This window comes from Canis aureus, chromosome 4 (assembly GCF_053574225.1).
Source record: "Canis aureus isolate CA01 chromosome 4, VMU_Caureus_v.1.0, whole genome shotgun sequence".
Lineage (NCBI taxonomy): Eukaryota > Metazoa > Chordata > Mammalia > Carnivora > Canidae > Canis > Canis aureus.
Genome location: NC_135614.1, coordinates 38,754,706 through 38,775,735, shown reverse-complemented (window position 1 = coordinate 38,775,735; position 21,030 = coordinate 38,754,706). Strand labels below are relative to the sequence as shown.

General features: G+C 48.6%; 3 protein-coding genes across 6 annotated transcripts; 2 read left to right on the top strand and 1 right to left on the bottom strand.

Moving 5' to 3' along the window:
- Positions 1-3,229: 3,229 nt before the first annotated feature.
- Positions 3,230-18,339, top strand: ARL10 (ARF like GTPase 10). 4 transcript variants are annotated; one of them, XR_013378078.1, is made up of 8 exons: positions 3,230-3,510; positions 4,153-4,354; positions 7,793-7,968; positions 9,710-9,966; positions 12,886-13,022; positions 16,196-16,314; positions 17,389-17,444; positions 17,543-18,339. XR_013378078.1 is itself a non-coding variant. In XM_077895470.1 (4 exons), exons 1-4 carry the CDS (start codon positions 3,328-3,330, stop codon positions 9,881-9,883), a joined length of 735 nt encoding a protein of 244 aa, XP_077751596.1. In that variant the 5' UTR covers positions 3,231-3,327; the 3' UTR covers positions 9,884-11,823. The 4 variants fall into 4 exon arrangements, 1 of the variants encoding a protein (XP_077751596.1); XR_013378077.1 differs by lacking the exon at positions 12,886-13,022; XR_013378079.1 differs by lacking the exons at positions 12,886-13,022; positions 16,196-16,314.
- NOP16 (NOP16 nucleolar protein) lies at positions 13,525-19,519 on the bottom strand. The gene is made up of 5 exons (XM_077895473.1): positions 19,203-19,519; positions 19,004-19,112; positions 17,618-17,687; positions 15,810-15,916; positions 13,525-15,282 (listed from the first exon to the last, which is right to left on the bottom strand). Exons 1-5 carry the CDS (start codon positions 19,307-19,309, stop codon positions 15,139-15,141), a joined length of 537 nt encoding a protein of 178 aa, XP_077751599.1. The 5' UTR covers positions 19,310-19,519; the 3' UTR covers positions 13,525-15,138.
- HIGD2A (HIG1 hypoxia inducible domain family member 2A) lies at positions 19,495-20,482 on the top strand. Its single transcript, XM_077895474.1, has 2 exons — positions 19,495-19,747; positions 20,065-20,482. Exons 1-2 carry the CDS (start codon positions 19,594-19,596, stop codon positions 20,229-20,231), a joined length of 321 nt encoding a protein of 106 aa, XP_077751600.1. The 5' UTR covers positions 19,495-19,593; the 3' UTR covers positions 20,232-20,482.
- The last annotated feature ends 548 nt before the right edge of the window (positions 20,483-21,030 follow it).

Below are 21,030 nucleotides of genomic sequence, written 5' to 3'. Positions count from 1 at the left end.
TTCCTCTCTCAAGTTTATTTTCTCTTTTGTGAGATGGAGATAAGCTGACCAGATGGCAGACAACACAAACCAGCCACAGATTGAGAGATATCTGAGAGTCAGAGGGAAGCTGGCAGATGGGAGAGGCCAGCCCTATGGCCATCAGAAATGGGCTGGCTTGAATACAGACAGTGGCAACCCAGAGCAGAAGAAGACAGAGCTCCAAGAAGGGAATCAGGCCCTGTCGGTTTTCAGACAAATGTACCCTTTCTTTTTCCCCACCTTGCCCTGGGCAGACCTTGTCCACTCCTATCACCATTATTATCATAAGCTGAGAAGGTGCTGGCTGAGTGGGGGGAGTCAGTAACAAATTACAGTGCAGTGAAGTGGCCTGCACCTCAGCAGCCTCTCTTCTACCACTCCTCTTCCCTCTCCCTGTACCCTAAGTGCTAAGTTATAGCAACTGGGAGGCAGGGAGCAGGTGATGGCAACTTCTAGTAAGAATCTTACCTGGGTCGAGGGAGGTACAAAAAGGTTCTCCAGAGATACAGTTGTCTGCTCAGAACAGTACCAACTTGAGGTGTAGACTGTGTAGACACCAGAGAGTCTCCTTCCTAACTTACCAGGAATAGTTCAAGCTACACTTGGGCTATGCCACCTCCCCCAGGCACTAGCCCTGGGCCCAAGGAAAGAGGAGCTCACAGGAGCAGATAAGAGATGCCTGAGAGGCACACACCCAACAAGAGAAAAGACAACATACAAGACTACCTTATCCAGGCACACCAGAGTTAATGACTTGGCAGGACAACAAATGAAAATAAGCATTTTGAATATTATTCTAAAAAAGAAAAGAGGATTTTGGAAATATGAAGGGAGAAATAAGAAATCATAAAGAACCAACTACAGAACCAGATATGAAAAATGTCGACAAGGGATGCCTGGGTGGTTCAGCGATTGAGCGTCTGCCTTTGGCTCAGGGCATGATCCTGTAATCCTGGGATCCAGCTCCACACCGGGCTCCCTGCATGGAGCCTGCTTCTCCTTCTGCCTGTGTCTCTGCCTTTCTCTCTGTGTCTCTCATGAATAAATAAATAAAATCTTTTTTTAAAAAAAGAAAAATGTAAAAAAAAAGAAAAGAAAAGAAAAATGTAGATGAAATAAAGCCTTCAAAGGCTGTGGTGAATAGCAGAGTAGATATAGCCAAGGACCAAATATGCAAGTATGAAGATTAGGTTTAGAAAATTTCCTAAAAGGTATGACAAAGGTATAAATAACTGAAAAGTAGAAGGTTAAGCCAGTGTAGTCTGAGCTGGCTACTTCTGGATAGTATGGTGCATGATATAACCAGTGGACCCCTTGGTCTGGAAGCTACTCCTGCACCTCTCATTGTAAAGTGGGTCCCCTCATTGGATGCTATCTTGTTTGCAGCTGCATCCTGTAGATCCAGCTTGATCCAAGTCATTATCCTTGGACTAATTATTCATGCCAAGTGTCATATAAACATGGCAGGTTTCCAGTTAATTTAGTCATTAGGAAAACAATTCCCAGGAGATGAAGACAAACAAATGTTTGCATAGCAGTACACTTTACACCAGAACAAAGGCTGATGTATAGTAGATGATCATTAAATGTCAGTTCCCTGCTGCCCTTCTTGCTCCATCATCAGAGACACATAGTATTTATCCTAGTAGAGATGGGAAACCACTGAGGAATTTTAAGCTGAAAAATGACATTGCCAGCTTTTCTTTTGTAAAGACTGCTGTGTAGCAATATGGAAGTTGTACTGTATAAGTTTGCAGTGGTTATCTTTAGAATTTAATCTTTAATTGAAGAATATCCAGATGGGGTTATGATTGAAGAGGAATTAACATCATCCAGAGATGGATATATTGACTGATGGGACTTTGTCTTCTCTTTTCTCAGAAGGTAAAGAGTGACTCTTTTTACGATGGTTATTGCATCATGGTGGAAGCACAAAGTTAAAAGAGGATATAAAAGTAAAACTGGATGCAGAGTCCAGGGTCTCAGTTGTGCCAGTCATTAGTTTACTCATGGCTCCATCCCTCACCCTTCACATGCTCTGCTCTGTATGGGGGCCAACCCCTGACAATTCCATTTCCAAAGTTTCCTCCCCAAATGGTCCAGTTAGTTTCAGTCAATGGCAGCCAATGCCAGGTAAGAGACTGAAAAGGTTTGGATAGAGAGGCGGGTGAAGATCAAGAAAAGAATGTGTCAAGGAAGCCAAGAGAGGAGCATGTACAATTGATTCAATTCTCCAAATATTTCTTAGGTGTGAACTCTGGGCCTCAGTCTTACACTGAGCACATCAGACCCTAAGATGGCAAAGGCCTGGTCAACATTCTCAAGTAGAATGACAGAAAGATAGTTTCAGGCAGACACTGACCACACAGGATGACTGAACTCCAGCTGAGAGACAAGAGGATGATCACCCACTGTGTGTCAGGAGGCAGGAAAGGTAAGGCAAGGCCTAATTGGACCTTGAGAAGCCTTTAGTTCTCAAGGGATTAAGTGCTGTCTTTTGAAATGACATAAAACTTACATGAATGCCAAGACCAAATTCCATAAAAAATTTTTTTTTCTTTTCTTTTTTTTTTTAAATTTTCTGACTGCAAAGCTCTGGATAAACTCATTGGTGCTAATTTTCTCTTTCGGAACCTTGCGTTCCTGTCCCGCCAAGGAGGTGATCCCCCAAGGGATGAGCTGGCATCCTGACCAGGTTTTGAACGGCATCTCTGCTAAGTCTTCATTTAACAATGTGAAATGGTACAAGGAGGTCAAGCAAAATGAGAACTAAGATGTTAACAACCAATTAAACAAGGAAGCATCTGTTAGAGACCCAGATGAGAGCAGTTTCCATGGGTGGGTTGGGTGAAGAATAGGAAACACACATTATCCAGAAGGGCTGCCATGAAAAGGAGAGAGAGGTAGTGACAAGTAAGGGAGGACAGTTTGCTGAAACAAGAGAGATCTGACTTTCCCTTCTAAAAAGCACTGTTTTACGAAGTGACCAAGAACATCGGTCAGCTAACCACTGGGCATACAGAAGTGCTCGGGAGGTGCCAGTTTTATCACCACCTCCCGTCCTGCCCAGGCACAGCCCCTAGCTCCGCAGCCGAACCTAGCAGCGGGAGCGGAGCGCAAAGCCCCCGGGCTCCAGTGGGCGGCCGCGGGCCGCCTGTCGCGACAGCAGCGGTGCATTGTGGGGCTTGTAGTGCGGGGCCGGCGGCGGGTGGGTGGGCGCGGACGCCGCAGTCGCAGCGGGGCCATCTTTCGCGGGCCCGCGGGTTCGGCCTGTGCAGCCCGCACCCGTGGCCCTCCCCCGGCCTAATGGCTCCGCGGCCGCTGAGCCCCTTGGTGCTGGCGCTGGGCGGCGCCGCGGCCGTGCTGGGCTCAGTACTCTTCATCCTCTGGAAGGCCTACTTCGGGCGCGGACGGGAGCGGCGCTGGGACCGGGGCGAGGCCTGGTGGGGCGCGGAGCCCGCCCGCCTCCCTGAGTGGGACGAGTGGGACGTGAGTGCCGGGCCGGGGTCTGGGCCTCCGCACGTGCAGCCGGGGGTGTGGCGCCCCGCGAGGGCAGAAGCGCCAGGATCGGGGCCTTGGCGCCGCAGCCCGCAGGCCCCTTGCGAAAGGGCGCGCGGCTGGCAGCGGGGCATCCGTGAGTCCCAGAACCGGGGGTTGGGTGGGCCTTTCAGGGGGTGTGAGGCACCGCCCTGCGCGGCCGCGAGCCTTGGGCTTCATCGTGAGCGGCCGAGCTCGCTGGGCGCGGCCCCGAAGCGGTGTCGAGCCCGCGCTCTCCCGGCGCCTGCGCAGTGCGCGCGCCTCGGGCGTGCCGCGAGGGGCCGCCGCCCCCTTCTCTAGCTCCGGGGCTGGTTTCCTCCCGGGTTCCCGCGACCCTGGACGTGGGGATTGTCAGGCTGAGGAGGCTGAGGCATCGCGAATGAAAGGAATTTCTCCGAGGTCACTCAGGAAAGCCAGAAGAACCGGGTTTGGGATTCAGGACTCCAAAGGCAGCACCGGTCTCACTGCACCGGACCTTGCTTGCCTGCCGGTTGACGGGTGGAGGACGGGGATGGGCGCTTTGGTGTCTTCGATCTTCCCTAGGGAAGGGTTCGGAGGGAGGGTGCCGGCCGCAACCTGACCTGTGCCCTGCAGCCTGAAGACGAGGAGGAGGAAGAGCCGGCGCTGGAGGAGCTGGAGCAGCGCGAGGTGCTGGTGCTGGGGCTGGATGGCTCGGGGAAGAGCACGTTCCTGCGCGTGCTGTCCGGGAAGCCGCCGCTGGAAGGCCACATCCCCACCTGGGGCTTCAACTCTGCGCGGCTGCCCACCAAAGACTTCGAGGTGGACCTGCTAGAGAGTGAGCAGACCCCCCCACACACACATACCTTCTCCCCGTCACCTCAGTTGGACCCAAGCCGGGGATTTTTGCCTGGGGGTGGCTCCAGCACGTATATCTAAGCAGGACACGACCCTGTATGACATTCTTCCCCTGCTTCTCTGGGCACAGGATACAGTTCAAGCTCTGTATTTTGGCATGATGGGCCATTCATGATCGGGCAGTTCCAACTTGGTCACTGACTATCCCTCACCCCAACTGAAGCTCCTATGCCTAACACTGAGATGCCAAAAGCCACAGTTTCCTGTATGCCAAGCACTTGACAGGCATTACTTGATAAAATTCTCCCAACAACTCCCAAAAAACTGGAAACAGTTGTTACCCTTGTTACATACATGAGGAAAGGGAAGCCCAGCAAGTTAAATAATTTATCCTGGCTCACCTAGCTTGCCAGTCTGCTAATGCAGACTCTGGTTATAGGCTCTCAATTTTAAGCACCATGACACATTGCTTGTTTCTGAAGGGTACTTGCTGTTTTATTTTATTTTATTATTTTATTTTATTTTTTTATTTTTTATTTTATTTTATTTTATTATTTTATTTTATTATTTTATTTTTTATTTTATTTTATTTTATTTTATTTTATTTTATTTTATTTATCCTGTGCTTGCACTGTTCCCTCAGTCTGGAAAGCCCTTTTTCTTTTTTTCTTTTTTTAAAGATTGTATTTATTTATTCATGAGACACACAGAGAGAGACAGAGGCAGAGGGAGAAGCAGGCTCCCTGATGCCAGGACCCTTGGATTACAACCTGAGCCAAAGGCAGATGCTCAACCACTGAGCCACCCAGGTGTTCCTGGAAAGCCCTTTTTCCCCTGATAAACTCCTACATCTCCTTCAAGATTTAGGGGAGGGGCACATGGGTGGCTCAGCCGGTAGAGCATCAACTTGGTCTCAGGGTCATGAGTTCAAGCCCCACATTGGGTGTGGAGCCTACTGAAAAAAATAATGACTCTTTAAAAAAAAATTTAGGTCAAACAATATTCCTGTGAAGCCTTCTCTGACTCCCAGGTTAGTCTAACGGCTCTTCCTCTGAGCTGATATTTGCCTCTTACCAGCCTATGTCCCTGACTAGGCAAGCACTTGGGACACAGATGAGTCTGATCCAGCTCTGGCCCCTGGGGCCCTGCTTCAAGCAGGTAACTGGAAGAGCTTGTTGAGTGAGTGATCAGAGAGGGTCTGGGCAGCCCCTGTCTTCAGTGTTAGTCTTCTTGGGATTCCAGGAGAGATTGGGTCTATTGAGAGGACAGCAGTACTTAGTGACCTATGGCCCAACCACAGACTTGGTGGGAGAGCTAAGTGGACTTCCTGCCAGCCATAGGGCTCAGACCATAAAGACTGGGTGAGTTTAGTTAACTGCTAGGTGGTGGGGTCAGATTCTGAGGGTCTGGCTACATCTTTCCTTCCTGATTGTGGCAAATATTGATATTCACCTGGAATCTGGCCCAGGTGAATATCCCATTGGGATCTCCCTTTCTTGTGCCAGGGACGCAGAAGGGTCAAGTGGGATTCTGCACTTGACACCCACTCTGGCAGACAGTACCCCACAACCCCCAGCCTTGGGAGAAAAGTTTGGTGTTTTTATATTACCCAACAATCTGACTGATTGCAATCCAGGTTCTATAAGGTCACTCCTGGATTCAAACCCAGATTTCCCATTCAAGTCCTGGAACTTTCCCTTCCCACAACAACTCACTTGGTAATGGTCTACGGTGCCTGGACTGGAGCCCAGCCAAGAATGAGCCCTTTGTGGATCTTTCATGACTGCCCCCCACTCCACCCCCACCCTTGCCCCACCACTTCCTATATCCTATCCATTTTATTAGCTAGTTCTTTCAGCTTTATTTTCCAATAGATTCTACATCTGTCTACTCCCTACTTCCGCCACTGAGTGCTTGGTCTGAGCCACCATCATCTCAGTACTACAACAGCCTCTTTGCTGGTCTGCCTGCTTTCACTTCTGTCCCCAGTGTCAGCCAGCAGTATCTTTCAGAAACCCATGTCACCCTTGTGTAAAACCTGCAAGGGGATCCCTCACAGCCTCACTGTAGCCTGACAGCCCCTGTGTGGTCAAGCCCTGAGCAACCTTTTTGGCTGTGGCATCTTCCTCTCTCTGGCGCTGCCTTGGCCACCCTGGTAGCCTTCTGCAGATTTCTCAAACACATTGAGCTTGCTCTTCCCTCTGCTTACAGTGCTTTCCTCTGCATCTTCTCTTAGCTAGTGCCTTCTCATTATCTCAGACTCAGTTCACATGCTGCCTCCTCAGGGAGACCTTCCCAGACCACCCAATCCAAAGCCACCCCCAGCCATTTTCATTTTCTCTTATTTCCTTCCTCTCTGAAATGTGCTTATGTGCTATTGCTGTGTCTATCTTGGTTACAGAGTGAGTTCCTTGAGAGCAGGGCCCTGTCTGCCTGCTCACCTCTGTATCCCCAGCACCCAGATCAGTGCTTGGCACCTAGTAAGCACTCAGTAAATACTTGTTGAGTGCCTGCTATGTGCCAGGCATTGTGCTGAGGGCTTTGGGGGGATCCAGATGTAAATAGCTGTCTCAAAGGGCTTAGAGTCCAGTGTCAGAAGTATATCCAAAAACACTAGGATGCAGCGTGGCTAATAGAGGCTGTGCAGAGGGGCAGAGAGGAACAAGAAAGCAACCCAAGTTGGCAGCACCACAGGTGTGGCCATGTGGTGGCAAGACTGGTGGCAAGACTGAGCATGCTGTTTGTGAAGAAAGAAAATGGGGTGACCAAACTGAACAAGAGACATTGAATGGAGAATGGCTGTGCACAGGCTGGGCAGGGAGTCCTGGCTTTGACAACACCGTCACTGTCCTGGGAGAAAGCTAGGAAGCTTTTTTTCCTGCTTTGGCAGGAAGCAGCCCAGGAAAAAGAACCAGAGTACGATTTATTTTTATTTATTTTGCTTTTTAATTTTTTAAAAAGATTTTATTTTTTTCATGAGAGACAGAGAGAGAGACATAGGCTCCATGCCAGGAGCCCTAGCATGGGCTCCTGGAGATTTGAGACTCCATGATCACGCCCTGGGCCGCAGGCAGACGCTTAACCACTGAGCCCCCCAGGCATTCCCAGAGAGTACAATTTAATGAGTACCTTGTATGCTAATCTATGAAAGGTGCATTGTGTATGGTATCTTTGGTTTTGCTGCAACCTGTTAGTAGGTAGGTTTACTGAGGAGGAAAATGCTGCTGCTTGAAGGTAGTGACTTGCCCAGGGAGCCCAGCTACCAGAGCCAAAGATAACCTGGATTGGCTCCAGAGCCTGTGGTCTCCCTTGCCCTGGGCTAATGGAGCCTTGAGAAGCTGGAAGTGGGCTGGTACTGGGGCTATATACAGAGAGCCAGGGCCCAGGGAGGCTCAGCTGGCCCCTGGCCTCTCCTCAGTCGGTGGCAGCCAGAACCTGCGCTTCTACTGGAAGGAGTTTGTGAATGAAGTAGACGTGTTGGTGTTCATGGTGGACTCGGCTGATCGGCTGCGGCTGCCCTGGGCCCGGCAGGAACTGCACAAGCTGCTGGACAAGGACCCTGACCTGCCTGTCGTCGTGGTGGCCAACAAGCAGGTGAGGGCCATAGGTGGCTGGCTTCGGCCAGTGGGGCTGGATCCGCTGATCCCTAGACAGGGGCAGGGAGCACAGGACAGCGACTGAGGCCCAGGCCTGAGACCTGGAGCACTTGGCAGAGATACTGTCCCTTGCTCTTCTACCTGTGCTTTTCTCTCATCCCTGATCTCTTCCTCTGTCTGCCTTCCTCTTTGCTCTGTCACCCATCATCCTGGGGAAATGAGAAAAATAATGATTAAGCATCCACCATATGTCAAGTATAGTTTTGAATGACATTTCATATTATGCTTCTAATTGAACCTACCAGGCATGGGATACTATTCCCATTTTACAGATTGGGAATCTGAAGCTCAGAGAGGTTTTATAATCTCCCTAAGGTTGTACACCTTGAAAATAGTGGAACTGGGATGTCTGACTCCAAAACTTGTGCCATTTCCACTCTTGCCACATCCTTCTGATCTTCTAAATCAGAGAGCTAAAGCTGGGAAGTGATAAGAAGCTAAGCAGATTGAAATAACTATAGTAAATAACATTTATTATAAGCGTGCTTATAGTGCGCCAGGCTAAGCACCTGACAATCATTAACTCACTTAAATCCTACAAAACCCCTATGATAGGCCTCATATTATCCCTCAGTGCTCAAAATTAAAACTGGTAGGTGGCAAAGTCAGGACTTGAACTCAGCTATTCCTCAAAGATCCTGCTCTTAACCACGCTATACCCCTGGGCCTTTAGCTCAACAACTCTCAGCATAGACCTAAGACACCATTCTCAATACATACTAGGTAAAACCTTGTCACAGGAGAGAGTTCAGTCATTTTTCCCATGGCCTTGCACATGTCCCTGAGAGCTGTGGCACTTGTTTCTAACCTGGCTTGGAAAGAAGCTATACATCTTTTGACCCCAGTTTCCCCTGCCTATCAGAAAATCTTTGACAATCATTTATAAATATGCGACCATATGTCCTGGTCTGCCTGGGATGGTCCCCGCTTATGCCTGTTGTTCTAGTATAATTATTAATAGTGCTCACTTTTAAGTCTTAGAAGTACCCTGGTTTGAATGATTAATTATATCGCCATTCTAATTATAAACTATAATGTATAGCAGTCTTGAATCTACAGGAGATAATACCTAAGGTTCTGGCATCACATGAATTACTCCAAGAATTCTTTTAATTTGGGGTCAGGGTTGAAATTAAAATGTACCCTCATCAGCCATGCTCTATATGTAGTAGCCTCTTTTTTGCCTTAGTATCTAGGAGTCTGGGGGAGGTGAAGCTCTTGTCTGGAAATGACCCTACTATAAGATCTCCTCACTACTGAGTTTATTTAGGAAACTGAGCTAGGATTCTGTAAGGGTTCCAGGCTTGGTCATCAGACCAACCTGAGTTTGAAACCTGGCTTTGCCACTGTGTCCTTAGCTAAATGACTTCACCTCCCTAAGCCAGTTTCCTCATCAGTCACAAGTGTAGATTATGAGAATAAATCCAAGTGCCTCTCACAATGCCTGGCTTATAGGAAGTGCTGTTTCTTACAATGGCTGATGGTGGTATGAAAAGAAGGTTGGTACAGAGTCAGAGATGACGAAGAGAATTTAGACCAAGGGGCCCAGAGGCCACTTCTGGGAACTTAGACCCCAGTGTTCCCCAGGGTAGCTAAAGAACAGTTCTTTTCATAGATGACAGTGTGGGTGCTGGGAAATTGTCAGCTGTGTTCCAACTGGCTTCTCCATCTCATCCTAGGACCTGAGTGAGGCCATGAGTGTGGTGGAACTGCAACAGGAGCTGGGCCTGCAGGCTATCGATTCCCAGCGAGAGGTTTTCCTCTTGGCAGCCAGCATCGCCCCCGCACGACCCGGCTTTGAAGACCCCGGCACCGTGCACATCTGGAGACTGCTCTTGGAGCTTCTCTCCTAGGCTGGCCCCCACCTGCTCACCACTCAACCCTGGAGACCCCAGTTCTGCTGCTCCTACTTCTCTACTACCAGCTTGGGCCTGAGGTGGGAGCCATGTGGCAGCACTTCTCTCTTCCCACCCTCCAGAGCAGGGCCTGGGCAAGGTCAAGAACCACACAGAAGCCTTCCCAGTGAGGTGGCCATGAGGCTGAAGTTTGGGAAGGTCAGGGAGGCAGACAGCAGAAGAGCTTAGTGTCTGGCTCACTCCAGGCTGAAAGTGGATCCAACTTTCACCACTGAAGGCACCCTCCTTCTCTGATGAGTATAGTAAGGTGCTCCACAGGCTCAGTTCTCCCCTCTGTAGTTTTGGTGATTGAGTATAGTGTCAGAAGTACATTCCCAGTAACTTCATGCCCCTCTCATACCAGCAGGTTCTGGGCAGTACACAATGAGCCTTGGCTCCAAGCCTGACCAGCTGGCTCAAGGCCTTGTGCTATCCTTGCCTCTCTGGCCCTGGGGCCCTCATTGTTTTTTTGTTTGTTTGTTTTTTGGTTTTTAAGATTTTATTTATTCATGAGAGTCAGAGAGGCAGAGACACAGGCAGAAAGGGAGAAGCAGGCTCCATGTAGGGAGCCTGATGTGGGACTCGATCCCAGGACCCTGGGATCACATGGGGCCCTCATTCTTAAAGAGGTGGTCTCCATAGTTTTTTCTAACTTAGAGATACATTTTCCAGCCATAAAGGTAAGAAGTGCTAGGATGAACCTGAAGAACCTAGCAGGTTCTGGAACCTCCCTGCTTCTGCAAGCCAAGGCCTGCCTGCCAGACTATAGTATCAAGTGGTATTCACCTCTAATCAGAAAAACAAAAGGCTTCCCTGCCCACGCATGCCCAATCTGGAGACAGAAGCTGCTGCTCTTGCCCTAACTGTGCCAATGTCCACGTTTACAGAAGTCTGGGGAAGGAGCCTGTGGCCCTGGGGAGAAGACTGTCAACTGGAGCTGGGTGTTGGCCTCAGAACTGTATTTTAATTATTTATTTATTTATACGAGGAACAGACCAAAGTTTTAGGTTCTGTTTCTAGGTGCTGTTATCAAAACCCCAGATAATGGTCATGAAAATTTGTGTTTTTGAGGAAATAGCTGGAATTTTGAGACACGTGATAACCTTTACATGTAAGTGGGCACAAAGCTTTAGCTTTCCCACTGTAATCGGTCTCATACTTTACGTTGATCCACATGAACTGTATCTCCACCACTTGACCTAGTGTGTCAAAAGGACACATCCCCCTTCCATGTAGATGGTGACTCCAGGAGAGGACATTTCAAGTGTGTAAATCCAGGTAAAAAGAAATGGGAATTAGCAGATCAGCCGACGGTACCTGATGCTTTGGTACCTGGACCTGCTGACTCCCCACCTAAAAGTTGGACAGAATTTCTGTTCTCTGCAGTGCACACACCATGATTCTGTTTCTGGTGATCAGCCAGTTTGTCTATATACTGACATTTCTCTTTAGTGCAGGCAAAGGAAGGAGGACTTTGTCTGCCAGGGACCACTGAGTAATCAATAGCCACAAATGGACTTTTTTTAAAGAGGAGATATCCAACTCAATTTGTTTTTTGAGACTAAAGATTATGTGCCTTCATTTCATTTGACGTTGACTCAGTGTGCTTCAGTTCCATGCTGTGGCCTACATGAGAGGAGGCACAGGGAGGGAAAGTAGTGTGGGAAGCTACCAAAGTCCAGCAGTGGGACTGCTGTTGAGAGTGGCCTGCGTGCTCTTGGGCTGTGGTATATCAAAATAATCACTGTTCTTTGAAATTCTGATTAACTTTCTGCAGAAGAAAGAAGAGATTTGTCTGCTTTTATTTTAAATATTTAAGAAATGACTTAGCTTTTAGAGTAGCCTTTGAAACTTTGCCAGCAACTTTTCATTTTGACATTAAAAGACTGTGGAACTTCTTTGTGCTATAAGCTCCACCTTGTTTTCCAATGCTTGACATTTACCTCTGGAACCAGCATTGTTGTAGGAGACCCCCCCTTTTTTTTTTTAAGATTTATTTATTTATTCATGAGACACACACACAGAGAGAGAGAGAGGCAGAGACACAGGCAGAGGGAGAAGCAGGCTCCATGCTGGGAGCCCGACTGGAATTCGATCCCGGGTCTGCAGGATCACGCCCTGGGCTGAAGGCGGCGCTAAACTGCTGAGCCACTGGGGCTGCCCAGGGGACCCTTTTCTAATTAAGATCTGCCTTTGGTCTAATGAGTATCATAATGTAATTTTCAAAGTCCCCAGTGAGAGTGAACTTGAATAGTTTAACTCTATCTACTTGAGCAACCTTTGAAGACCACTCCCAGAATGGAAAGGTCCCAGTGGTACACCAGAAGATACATACCACTGAGGAGGGCTAAAGGTCCAGAGTACCGCCGCTCTGATACTTGTGCAGAATATACATGTTCTCTTGGCCTGGGAGTGTGCCCCACTGCATTTGTGGCTCACAGCTGTGCCCCTCTAGTGGGACTGCTGGCCTGGCCTCTGGGCAGAGTGCCCAACAGTGCTCATCTGCTGGTTTCTGCCAGGACTAGACTGGGCAAAGTGGTGGAAGAGGCCGCTCTTGTGAACACCCTTGTGCCTGGCCTGTGGTGCTCTTACCCAGTTGCTCCTGAATGTGACCTTTTGATTCAAAAGCCCAGATCAGCTGCTCCTGGGAACCAGCCATTGTTCATCTCAAACTTTCTGAGCTAGCCTGGGTGACACTATTCCCCACCACTGCCCCAACACCATAGCTCCCAACCTACCTGAGCGTGGGATAGGGGTCAAATGTTGGCCCCTCCTATTCTAATGAAGGCAACTGGAAGGAAGGCTCTGGACATGAGAGCACAGGTAGGCATTCCACATCAAAGGCAAGCTTCTGCTTGCCTGCTGAACTAATGTCTGATCATTCACCCTGGCACTGATGGCTTCTGATATTAAGAATCACTTAATGCAATGTGGCTTCTGATCGTCCATTTTCTCACCAGCTGCCAACCCTCTGAGGAGCCCAAAGCTTGGTTGAGTGGATGGTCTAAGCAAGAAGGTTCCCAAGACCACCACCTTGACTGGCTGCTTATCCCAAGGAGTCTCCTCTGGTACCTCTAAGTGCCCAGAACTGCTGCCTGTAAGCCTGCACAGATTGGTGTCCAGCAGTAAGGATGGGAGTGGGGTGGTGAAATCAGTTCATCACAGAGAGGTGATGAAAATCTGAGTTTTGCCTGTCTGCCTGAATGAAACACTAGATTCTGCAAAAAATATTTCCACTTGTCTTTGGAAAATATTTTATTCTTTTGCTCGTTTAATAGCAGCTGGCAGCACTTTGGAACTAGCTGTTGAAACTCACCTGTAATATTCATCCTCGTGCACCTGCCCATGCCTCAGACCTGGAATAGCCTAAGGAGTTTCCTGTCATGTTTGTTGGCTCACATCCTCAGGCCTGCCTAGTAGCTATGAAAAGAACCACCAACTTCTCATGTGCTGCCTCTGCAAGGTGGGCCCATGAGGTACATAGGGAGAAGTCCCAGCAAAGAGCTGGATGTAAAGAGGTCTTGCTATCCCAGCCCAAGCCCTGTGAACCCACACCCCATGGTTGCCAAGGACAAATTGCATAAAGGAGAGCCAGTGGCTACTTGAGGCACAAAATAGATGCCCCAAACTCAAATATTGTTTTATTTGAATTCTGATTTTGAGTATTACAGTTCCAGTGAGGGGCAGGTAAGGAGGGTGGTCGTAGGATACTTCCAGTGACACAATCATTTGTCAACGGCAAATCCCAGTGCCCTAGCCCTTCAGTGCACCTGGAAGTGAGGTGGTAAGGAACATGGGTTTTGGCCTAACTCCAAATCTTTTGGGAGGTATCCAAACCTGGCTGCCCCATCCCTGGGAGCCAGAAGTTAGGATGGAACATTCCCCCAACAGCTGCCTTGGGCTCAGCTCTGGATTCCCAAGGAAGGTGCCTGCACTCAAGCCCAGTCTGGTAGGAGACATCAAGCAGATGAAAAGGCAGTTATGACTGGTATGTATTGCTAAGCAAGTCTGGGGTGTAGGGACAACAGGATGGGTGACAGTAGTAGAAAAGGCTTCCTAAAATTGGCACCTGAATTGGTTAAAGAAACAAGCAGACAGCTATTAAAGGCCAGAATTCGGAATGCTGTGTAAGATGTGTTCTGAGGTTGAATAAAAGCCCTCACAAGGAGGGAATCTGGCTGGCTCAGTTGGTAGAGCATATAACTCTTTATCTCAGGGTCATGAATTCAAGCCCCACATTGGGCGTGGAGCCTACTTATTTAAAGAAGGAAACAAAAAACACACTCAGCTGCAGATTAGATTCCAAAAGCTGTGTGCACTGCTCACAAGGGTTAGTCACTGTTAGGAGCTAAGCCAGCTACGTCCCATAGGAGGGGTTTCTGGGACCCTGTCAGTTTCCAGCCTGCCCTGACAGTATGGGACTGAAGAGGAGGATAGCAAGTGAAAGCCCAGGCTTAGCTGTTAGACCAACCTGACTTCAAACCTCACACTGACCTATCAAGCCTCAGTCTCCTTACCTGTAAAATAAAGCCACAGACCTTAACAAGGTTTTATGTGAAATGACCTATGTAAAAACACCCAATTCTTTTGAAGAGCAGTGAGAACCAGATTAGAGGGGGAAACATTAAAAATGAGAGAGATTTGGTATTGTAATAGTTGAAGATACAGTGTTGGGGAGATAGACCTTGCCCAAGCACTCCAGGGTTAGCAGCAGGCTTCTGTAGAAGGGTGAATGCTGTGCAGGAAACCAAGGCAGAACAATGGAACCAAAACCAAAACAATGGAACCAAAATGGATAAGAGGAGGGAGGCCACACCTAAGAGGGTGTGGGAATGCAGCACATAAAGGGTTAGATGGGCTCTCTACCCTGAGTTGATTTTCACAGGGGCAGTCCTGGCACTTGGCCATGAGGGGAACACATAACCATCAGAAAAATAAAATAGCTTTGTTTTATTATGTACAGACTGTATGTAAACCACCCACTGAAAACAGTAGGTTCTGGCTTTTTTCAGGGCCCTCAGAAGCCTCTTGGAGACAGTTCCTTCCCCAGAGAAGGGAATGTGAGTGTGTCTATTTGCATGTGTGTATAACCTTTTGATTCCATGGGATTTGACCAACCTCATCTAGCCACATGCCCCTTTTTGCCTTAAATCCTGGCTTCCAGCTTCTCTGGTCCAGGAGGAGACCTCAGCCCCAGGGTAGGTATCAGCCAATCACTCAACCTCCATCTTATTCTTCTGCAAAGATTCAGTGAAGGTTTGCCACTCCGCTGGGTAAAAACGCCTATAGACGTTGATCTTATTCCGAATCTGTTTTGGGGTATCTTGATAGTAATTCTTCTCGTCCCGGGCCATAGCCTAAGAAGGGAGAAGGGTCACTTGAGGGGCTGGACAGGCAAAGGTTCGATCCTACTACTGCCTGAGTTGGGCAGGTTCCTCACCTCAGAAACCCTGGTGTATATGGGGAAAAGGGTGTAAATGCCCTTCAGAACCAGGCAGGAGTTGGGGTCTGATGCGTAGCTAATGTCCATCCGTGGCCAGCTGATCCCACTTGGGCACCAGAATCCAGTGTAGCCAGATCTTCCAATTTTTAAGAGGTCAAAAACATGAACTTTCATTTGAAAACTCCCATAATTAAAATGGCACCTCATTCAAGTTCTTTAAAAATACCATGCAAACAAAACATCTCTGTGAGTAGAAAATGAATCACAGGGCAGTCAGTCTATCCTGGCTATAATCATTTGTCAGTGAGATAAATTTCCTATAGTCTCTCTCTCGTTCATTTCCACTCAGTCTCAGGCAAGAGACAAACAGATCAGACCCCATATGGTCCAGGATGCCTTCCCAACAGATCCAAGTTTTTGGATCTGGCCCAAACCACTCACCTTGTAGTCCTCCCCGTGATTCTCTACCATGTAGCGCACATAGTCAATAAGGTCTCGAGACAGTGTGTTTCCTTTCTTTTCTGGGAGGCTGGCTTCTGCCTCTAGGTCTAGGGTGAAAGAAACCAGGACACAGAAAATGAGGTTTTGCCTCCTGCACTTTTTGAGTTGTCCAGTCATCCTTTCACCCCATCATAAACCATGGCCATCAGATGGGCTTTGCCTCTCCATCCCCAAATTCAGTGCCCTTCAGCTGCTGCGATCCCAGGCTCTGCCTATGACATAATCATCTATCAGTATGGCAACTACCTAAAAGGCAAGTTACTTCTCTTTGGGTCTCAGCTGGGTAAAGGGCAGGCACCAAAATAATAATCTCTACTTACTACCAGGTCCTGGGGAAAGAGATGAAGATACACTGCCTACCACAGGTTGGGACTCTCTTCCATCTCTAAAACTCATGGAGAATTTCTTTTCTTAAAGTGTTACAACAATAACATGAAACGGAAAGGTATGTATGAGAACTAATGCTGCAAGAACCCGGGCCTGCGGCTGGGCCCAGGTGCCTCACTGCTCCACGTGAGGGCAAAAGCCAGGTTGTGGAACTAATTGTGGCTTCACTTTTAAAATAGCCAGGGACACCTGGGTGGCTCAGTCAGTTAGACATCTGACACTTGGATTTGGCTCAGGTCACGGTATCATGGGTTGTGACCTCGAGCCCTGGTTCGGAATCGGTGCCAAGCATAGAGTCTGCTTGTCCCTCTCCCTCTGCTCTCCCCTCACTCTCAGTCTCTCCCTCGCTTGAGCACTTTCCTTGTCTCTCTGGAATACATACATAAAATCTTTAAATTAATTAATTTAATTAAATAGCAAAGCGAATGCTCCCCATATCTCAACTAGGAGAAAAATTGCTCACGGAAACAAGGTTATGTTAACAAATGTTATCTAGAGGTTAAGTGCAAAACCCCTTATAGTCAAAAATGATCTTTGACTTGGTTACCAGCAAAATGGGAGATTTTATTAGGTAGAGTTTCAGTTTTGAAGATGAAAAAGTTCTGGGGATCTGCTGCATGACAACATAAACATACTTAACACTACTGAGCTATACAATTAAAAATGATTAAGATGATAAACTTAATGTGATTTTTTTTACCATAATTTTAAAAAATCCTTTAAAAATGAGAAGTAAAACTTTTAAAATCTGTAAGTACACCTGATTTTATTTATGCAATCCTATGTAGTAATTCTTATGAGAATCATTGATAGGCTAACAATAGGAACTCCAGGTATTCTCTTATCAAATGTCTGGCAATTTAAAACCCTTTTACCTTCAGGAGAACGGCTAAACATCTTGGACAGGTAAAGGAAGGATGGATGGAGAATTTCAGAGTATTCCTGCTTCCCTGCAGAATTTATTCTGCTCTGTTTTAACATTGTCACTCTAGCACTAATGTACATGAAATTGATTTGCCACTGAAAAGACTAAATGAGATGGTGGAATCTCTGTAAAAACCCATTCATCCTTAAATTCATGACAAGCTGAACACATGCCTAAGACTTACTGGTTTCTTTTCTATCGTCTCAGGCACCTGGCTGCATCCTCCCTGAACATCTGTGACCTCCTTCACATGCTAGAATTTAGTAAGTAGACTGAAAATGTCCCAGAGACACAGTCTCAACTTTATGAGCCCTGAACCAGCTCCCTTCTTCCCTCTGAACCTCGGTTCTTCCATCTGTAGAATGAAGACATCTGAAGGCCCTTCTAGCCCTGACAGTGGAGGATGGTGACCTAAAGGAATGTGGCCAGCACCCACCATTGAGCACATAGGGCTTCCGCACAAGCTCCTTAGGCCTCTCCTCTATGTCCACCTCCATGGCCTTCACCTGCAGGGAAAAGAGCCTGTGAGACCAGTAGACAAAGGAAGGATCCTGGATGAGGGAAAATTCTAGAGGCTCCTGCCCATCCCAACACAACTGCATTACCTATAAGAATCCCTACACAAATTCAGGCAGGAACAGATGACAGACAGAACCAGTGCTCCAGAGGCTTTATGGTTTCCAAAAGGAACTCAAGGAAGCAATTCATCTTTCTATGCCTATCTATAAAATGGGCATAATATTCCTTGCCTACTTCAAGTCATGTTTGCTAATCAAATGAAACAATGGCCATGAAAGCTTTTTATAATTTACAACGAGGAGATATCAGATATCTTCTCTATGAAGAGGAGCAACCTGACAGAGCTTGGTGACAGCATCACATCTGAGGAAATAGTAATGCCATTTTCCTCTGGCATGAAGGAATAAAAAAAAAAAAAAAAAAAACTTGTCTAAAAGCAATGCGACAAGGGTGCCTGGGTGGCTCAGTTGATATAAGTGTCTGCCTTTGGCTCAGGTCATGTCAGGGTACTGGGACAGAACCCTGCACCGGGCTCCCTGCCTCAGCAGGGAGTCTGCTTCTCCCTCTGTCCCTCTTCCCCACTCATGCTTGCTCTCTCTCTCTCTCAAATAAATACAATCTTTAAAAATAAATAACCAATCAGCAAGTCCATTTATTAGGTTAACTACTGAGCACTAGTCACATCCTAAGCCCCACTGGACAAAACACAAAGTGCTTGCCCTTAAGGAGACTATGTTGACAAAAAGCGGCACAGACACTAAGCAAATATTGAGGGGCACTCAAATATTTACAAGTGCTATGAATTAAGAGAGGGAAAAAATTACTGAGTAAAAATGGGTGCTATTTTTGAAAGTGTGGTGCAGAAAAAGACCTATTTGGGAGAAACTAAGGAAGCCTCAGACCAAGAATAACTAGATGACTGGGGGAAGGTGTAAGGAAGAGTAGGTAAAAATCCCAAACTCTGGGGAGTTCTTTATTAGGAAAGTTAAGGGCAGAAAAAGATAAAGTCTGGGCAATACCATTGAGAAGCCAAGGAACCCAAACAGGTTAATTTCGAAGAGGATAAAAACGAGTGAAGAAGATACGGGGGGGCCTCCAACCCAGGTCCAGTGTGCGCTGGGGACTATGAGGGTGGTTGGTGAAGAGCCCTTCAACCACGGTCAGTGCAGGCTGCCCGAGTTGGCTGTGGGAAGGTCGCAAACCGGGGCAAAGCGTGAGGGTGACAATGGACAGGAGAAGTTCTGAAAGCCAGCTAAATAGGTGGGAAACGGGGTCTAGGGCCGGGACCGTGCCGTATCAGTACCTTTCTCTTTCGGAGGGGCACCGCCTTGTTGGGGTCCACAGCCAACCCCATCTCGGCCAGGTTCTGCCGCACGGATTTGGCGTGGTCCCAGGCATGTCGGATGTGGGAACTACAAGCAAAGAGACAGAGATCGGGGAACCGTCGCCTCGCCGGCCGTCCCAGTCGAGGTTCCCCGCCTCCTAAAGCCCGGTCCCCTCACCACTCGATCCGTGGCGCTGCTTTCCGTCGAGCATTCCGGTTCAGACGCTTCCGGTTAACATTGTAACCGAATTTTTGTCTCCTGGTCTTCCCCTTGGCCTTGGGCATTGCGATGACCACCGAACCGGCAACTGCGACCAGGCAGGCGTCTCCCCCTCGCAGCACCTCGTGTGGCAGACTACTTCCGGCGGATGCGCGCGAGGGCTTTGCACGCTTTTTTCGGAAACGTAGTCCTCCCTGCAGCGACCTCGGGCTGATGACCACGACTCCCAGAAGGCAATGAGCGGCTGGCGCCTGCGCACAAGCTCAGCGAATGCCTCGTCCCCTCTCCTGGACTTCGCCAGGAGGCGGAGCCTAACGTCGGTGTTTCTCCCAAAGCTGTGGCCCGGGACATGGCGGCTCCTGGCCCTGTGACTCCGGGGGCACCCTTTGAACCATCACAGCCCCCCGTCATTGAGGGCTTTAGCCCCAGTGTCTACAGCCCTCCGGAAAGCTTCAAGGAAAAATTCCTTCGGAAGACCCGCGAGAACCCAATGGTACCCGTAGGTAAGCAGGCGTTGTAGGAACTGTAGACGGAAAGTGATGTCTGAGGGAATGAATTAGGGGAGGACCGGGAAAGCCGAGGGGGCAGGAGGGCGAGCTGACCGGAGGTGTGGCGGAGGGGCGCGGCGGTGAGACGTGAACCTGATCGGAGCGGGAGCAGGGCGGGACGGGGGCGCATCCGACCTCGACCGGACCCTCGCAGTCGGACCCACCGCTCTTCCCTCGCTGTCCTCCAGAGCTCTGATCCTGAGCAGGAGCCTGAAGCGGGGAGGGGCCTCCGGGGCCGGAACGTGCAGCTCCCCACTTTGTCCCCTCCTCAGGCTGCCTGGGCACGGCGGCCGCCCTAACCTACGGCCTCTACTGCTTCCACCGGGGTCAGAGCCATCGCTCGCAGCTTATGATGCGCACCCGGATCGCTGCCCAGGGCTTCACGGTCGCAGCCATCTTGCTGGGTCTGGCTGCATCTGCGATGAAGTCTCGATCCTGAGTCCGAGACCACCTGGCCTTGAAAGTCACGCAGAGATCACCCCCAGCCCCAAGAGCAACCACCGGTCCTGCCACCTGACTTATTCCCTGGTCTCCCCTGACAAGCCCCTGTTTCAGCGGGGGAGGGAGTGGCCAATTCTGTAACTGACAGGTTTTTCCAGGAATCTCAGATTCGGTTGAGTTTGGGTGTCGCATACTACATTTGTGCCCCCACTCTCTCCACTTCCTACTTAATAAACTGATCCACTTGTAGTTCGTGAATTCATTCTCAGTCTAGCCCCCCAAGGTTTTGGTCTTTGGTTTTAAGAGGAAATTGACAGACTCTTATAAATCTTAAGAGTCTAATGATTCCAAAACTTCCCTGGTAACAATCAATCACCCCTGGGGACTTGTTAAAAATAGAGATTCCGTAGAGTGATGCTATTGCTAAAAAAAAAAAAAACAAAAAACTGATCTTTCCAACAATTTTTAAACTTTCAACAGGAAAGCCTTCTTTCAAATGAGGTCGGCCATCGCCCTCTCCGGGCCAGGGGCCCTGCCCTCCACTTTGCTTCTGCTCCTCACCTCACTCCCATCTCCTGAGAGCATCTAAGGGCTCCGCTGAGGTAGACCATCCCCACTTGGTTCTTGATGCATCTTATAGAACGGGAAACAGGCCCAGAGAAGCAGCCTGGTGGAGTGGTAAGAGCATAGTCACAAAACCTGCCACTGCTTTTTGTACCTAGCATCTTAGGGTTAAGGAAGAAAGGCTGGGGACCTTGAGCAAACTCTACGAGAGGCAACCTGTGAGTTTCTCATTC

Bases quoted from the DNA above. Each gene is read 5' to 3' on its own strand.
- HIGD2A (XM_077895474.1), top strand. From the start codon at position 19,594: ATGGCGGCTCCTGGCCCTGTGACTCCGGGGGCACCCTTTGAACCATCA. The intron at 19,748-20,064 runs GTAAGCAGGCGT...TCCCCTCCTCAG, and splicing joins GAACCCAATGGTACCCGTAG to GCTGCCTGGGCACGGCGGCC.
- NOP16 (XM_077895473.1), bottom strand. From the start codon at position 19,309: ATGCCCAAGGCCAAGGGGAAGACCAGGAGACAAAAATTCGGTTACAAT. The intron at 19,113-19,202 runs GTGAGGGGACCG...CTTTGCTTGTAG, and splicing joins GCAGCGCCACGGATCGAGTG to TTCCCACATCCGACATGCCT. The intron at 15,917-17,617 runs GTGGGTGCTGGC...CTTTCACCCTAG, and splicing joins GAAGCCCTATGTGCTCAATG to ACCTAGAGGCAGAAGCCAGC.
- ARL10 (XM_077895470.1), top strand. From the start codon at position 3,328: ATGGCTCCGCGGCCGCTGAGCCCCTTGGTGCTGGCGCTGGGCGGCGCC. The intron at 4,355-7,792 runs GTGAGCAGACCC...GCCTCTCCTCAG, and splicing joins CGAGGTGGACCTGCTAGAGA to TCGGTGGCAGCCAGAACCTG. The intron at 7,969-9,709 runs GTGAGGGCCATA...ATCTCATCCTAG, and splicing joins TCGTGGTGGCCAACAAGCAG to GACCTGAGTGAGGCCATGAG.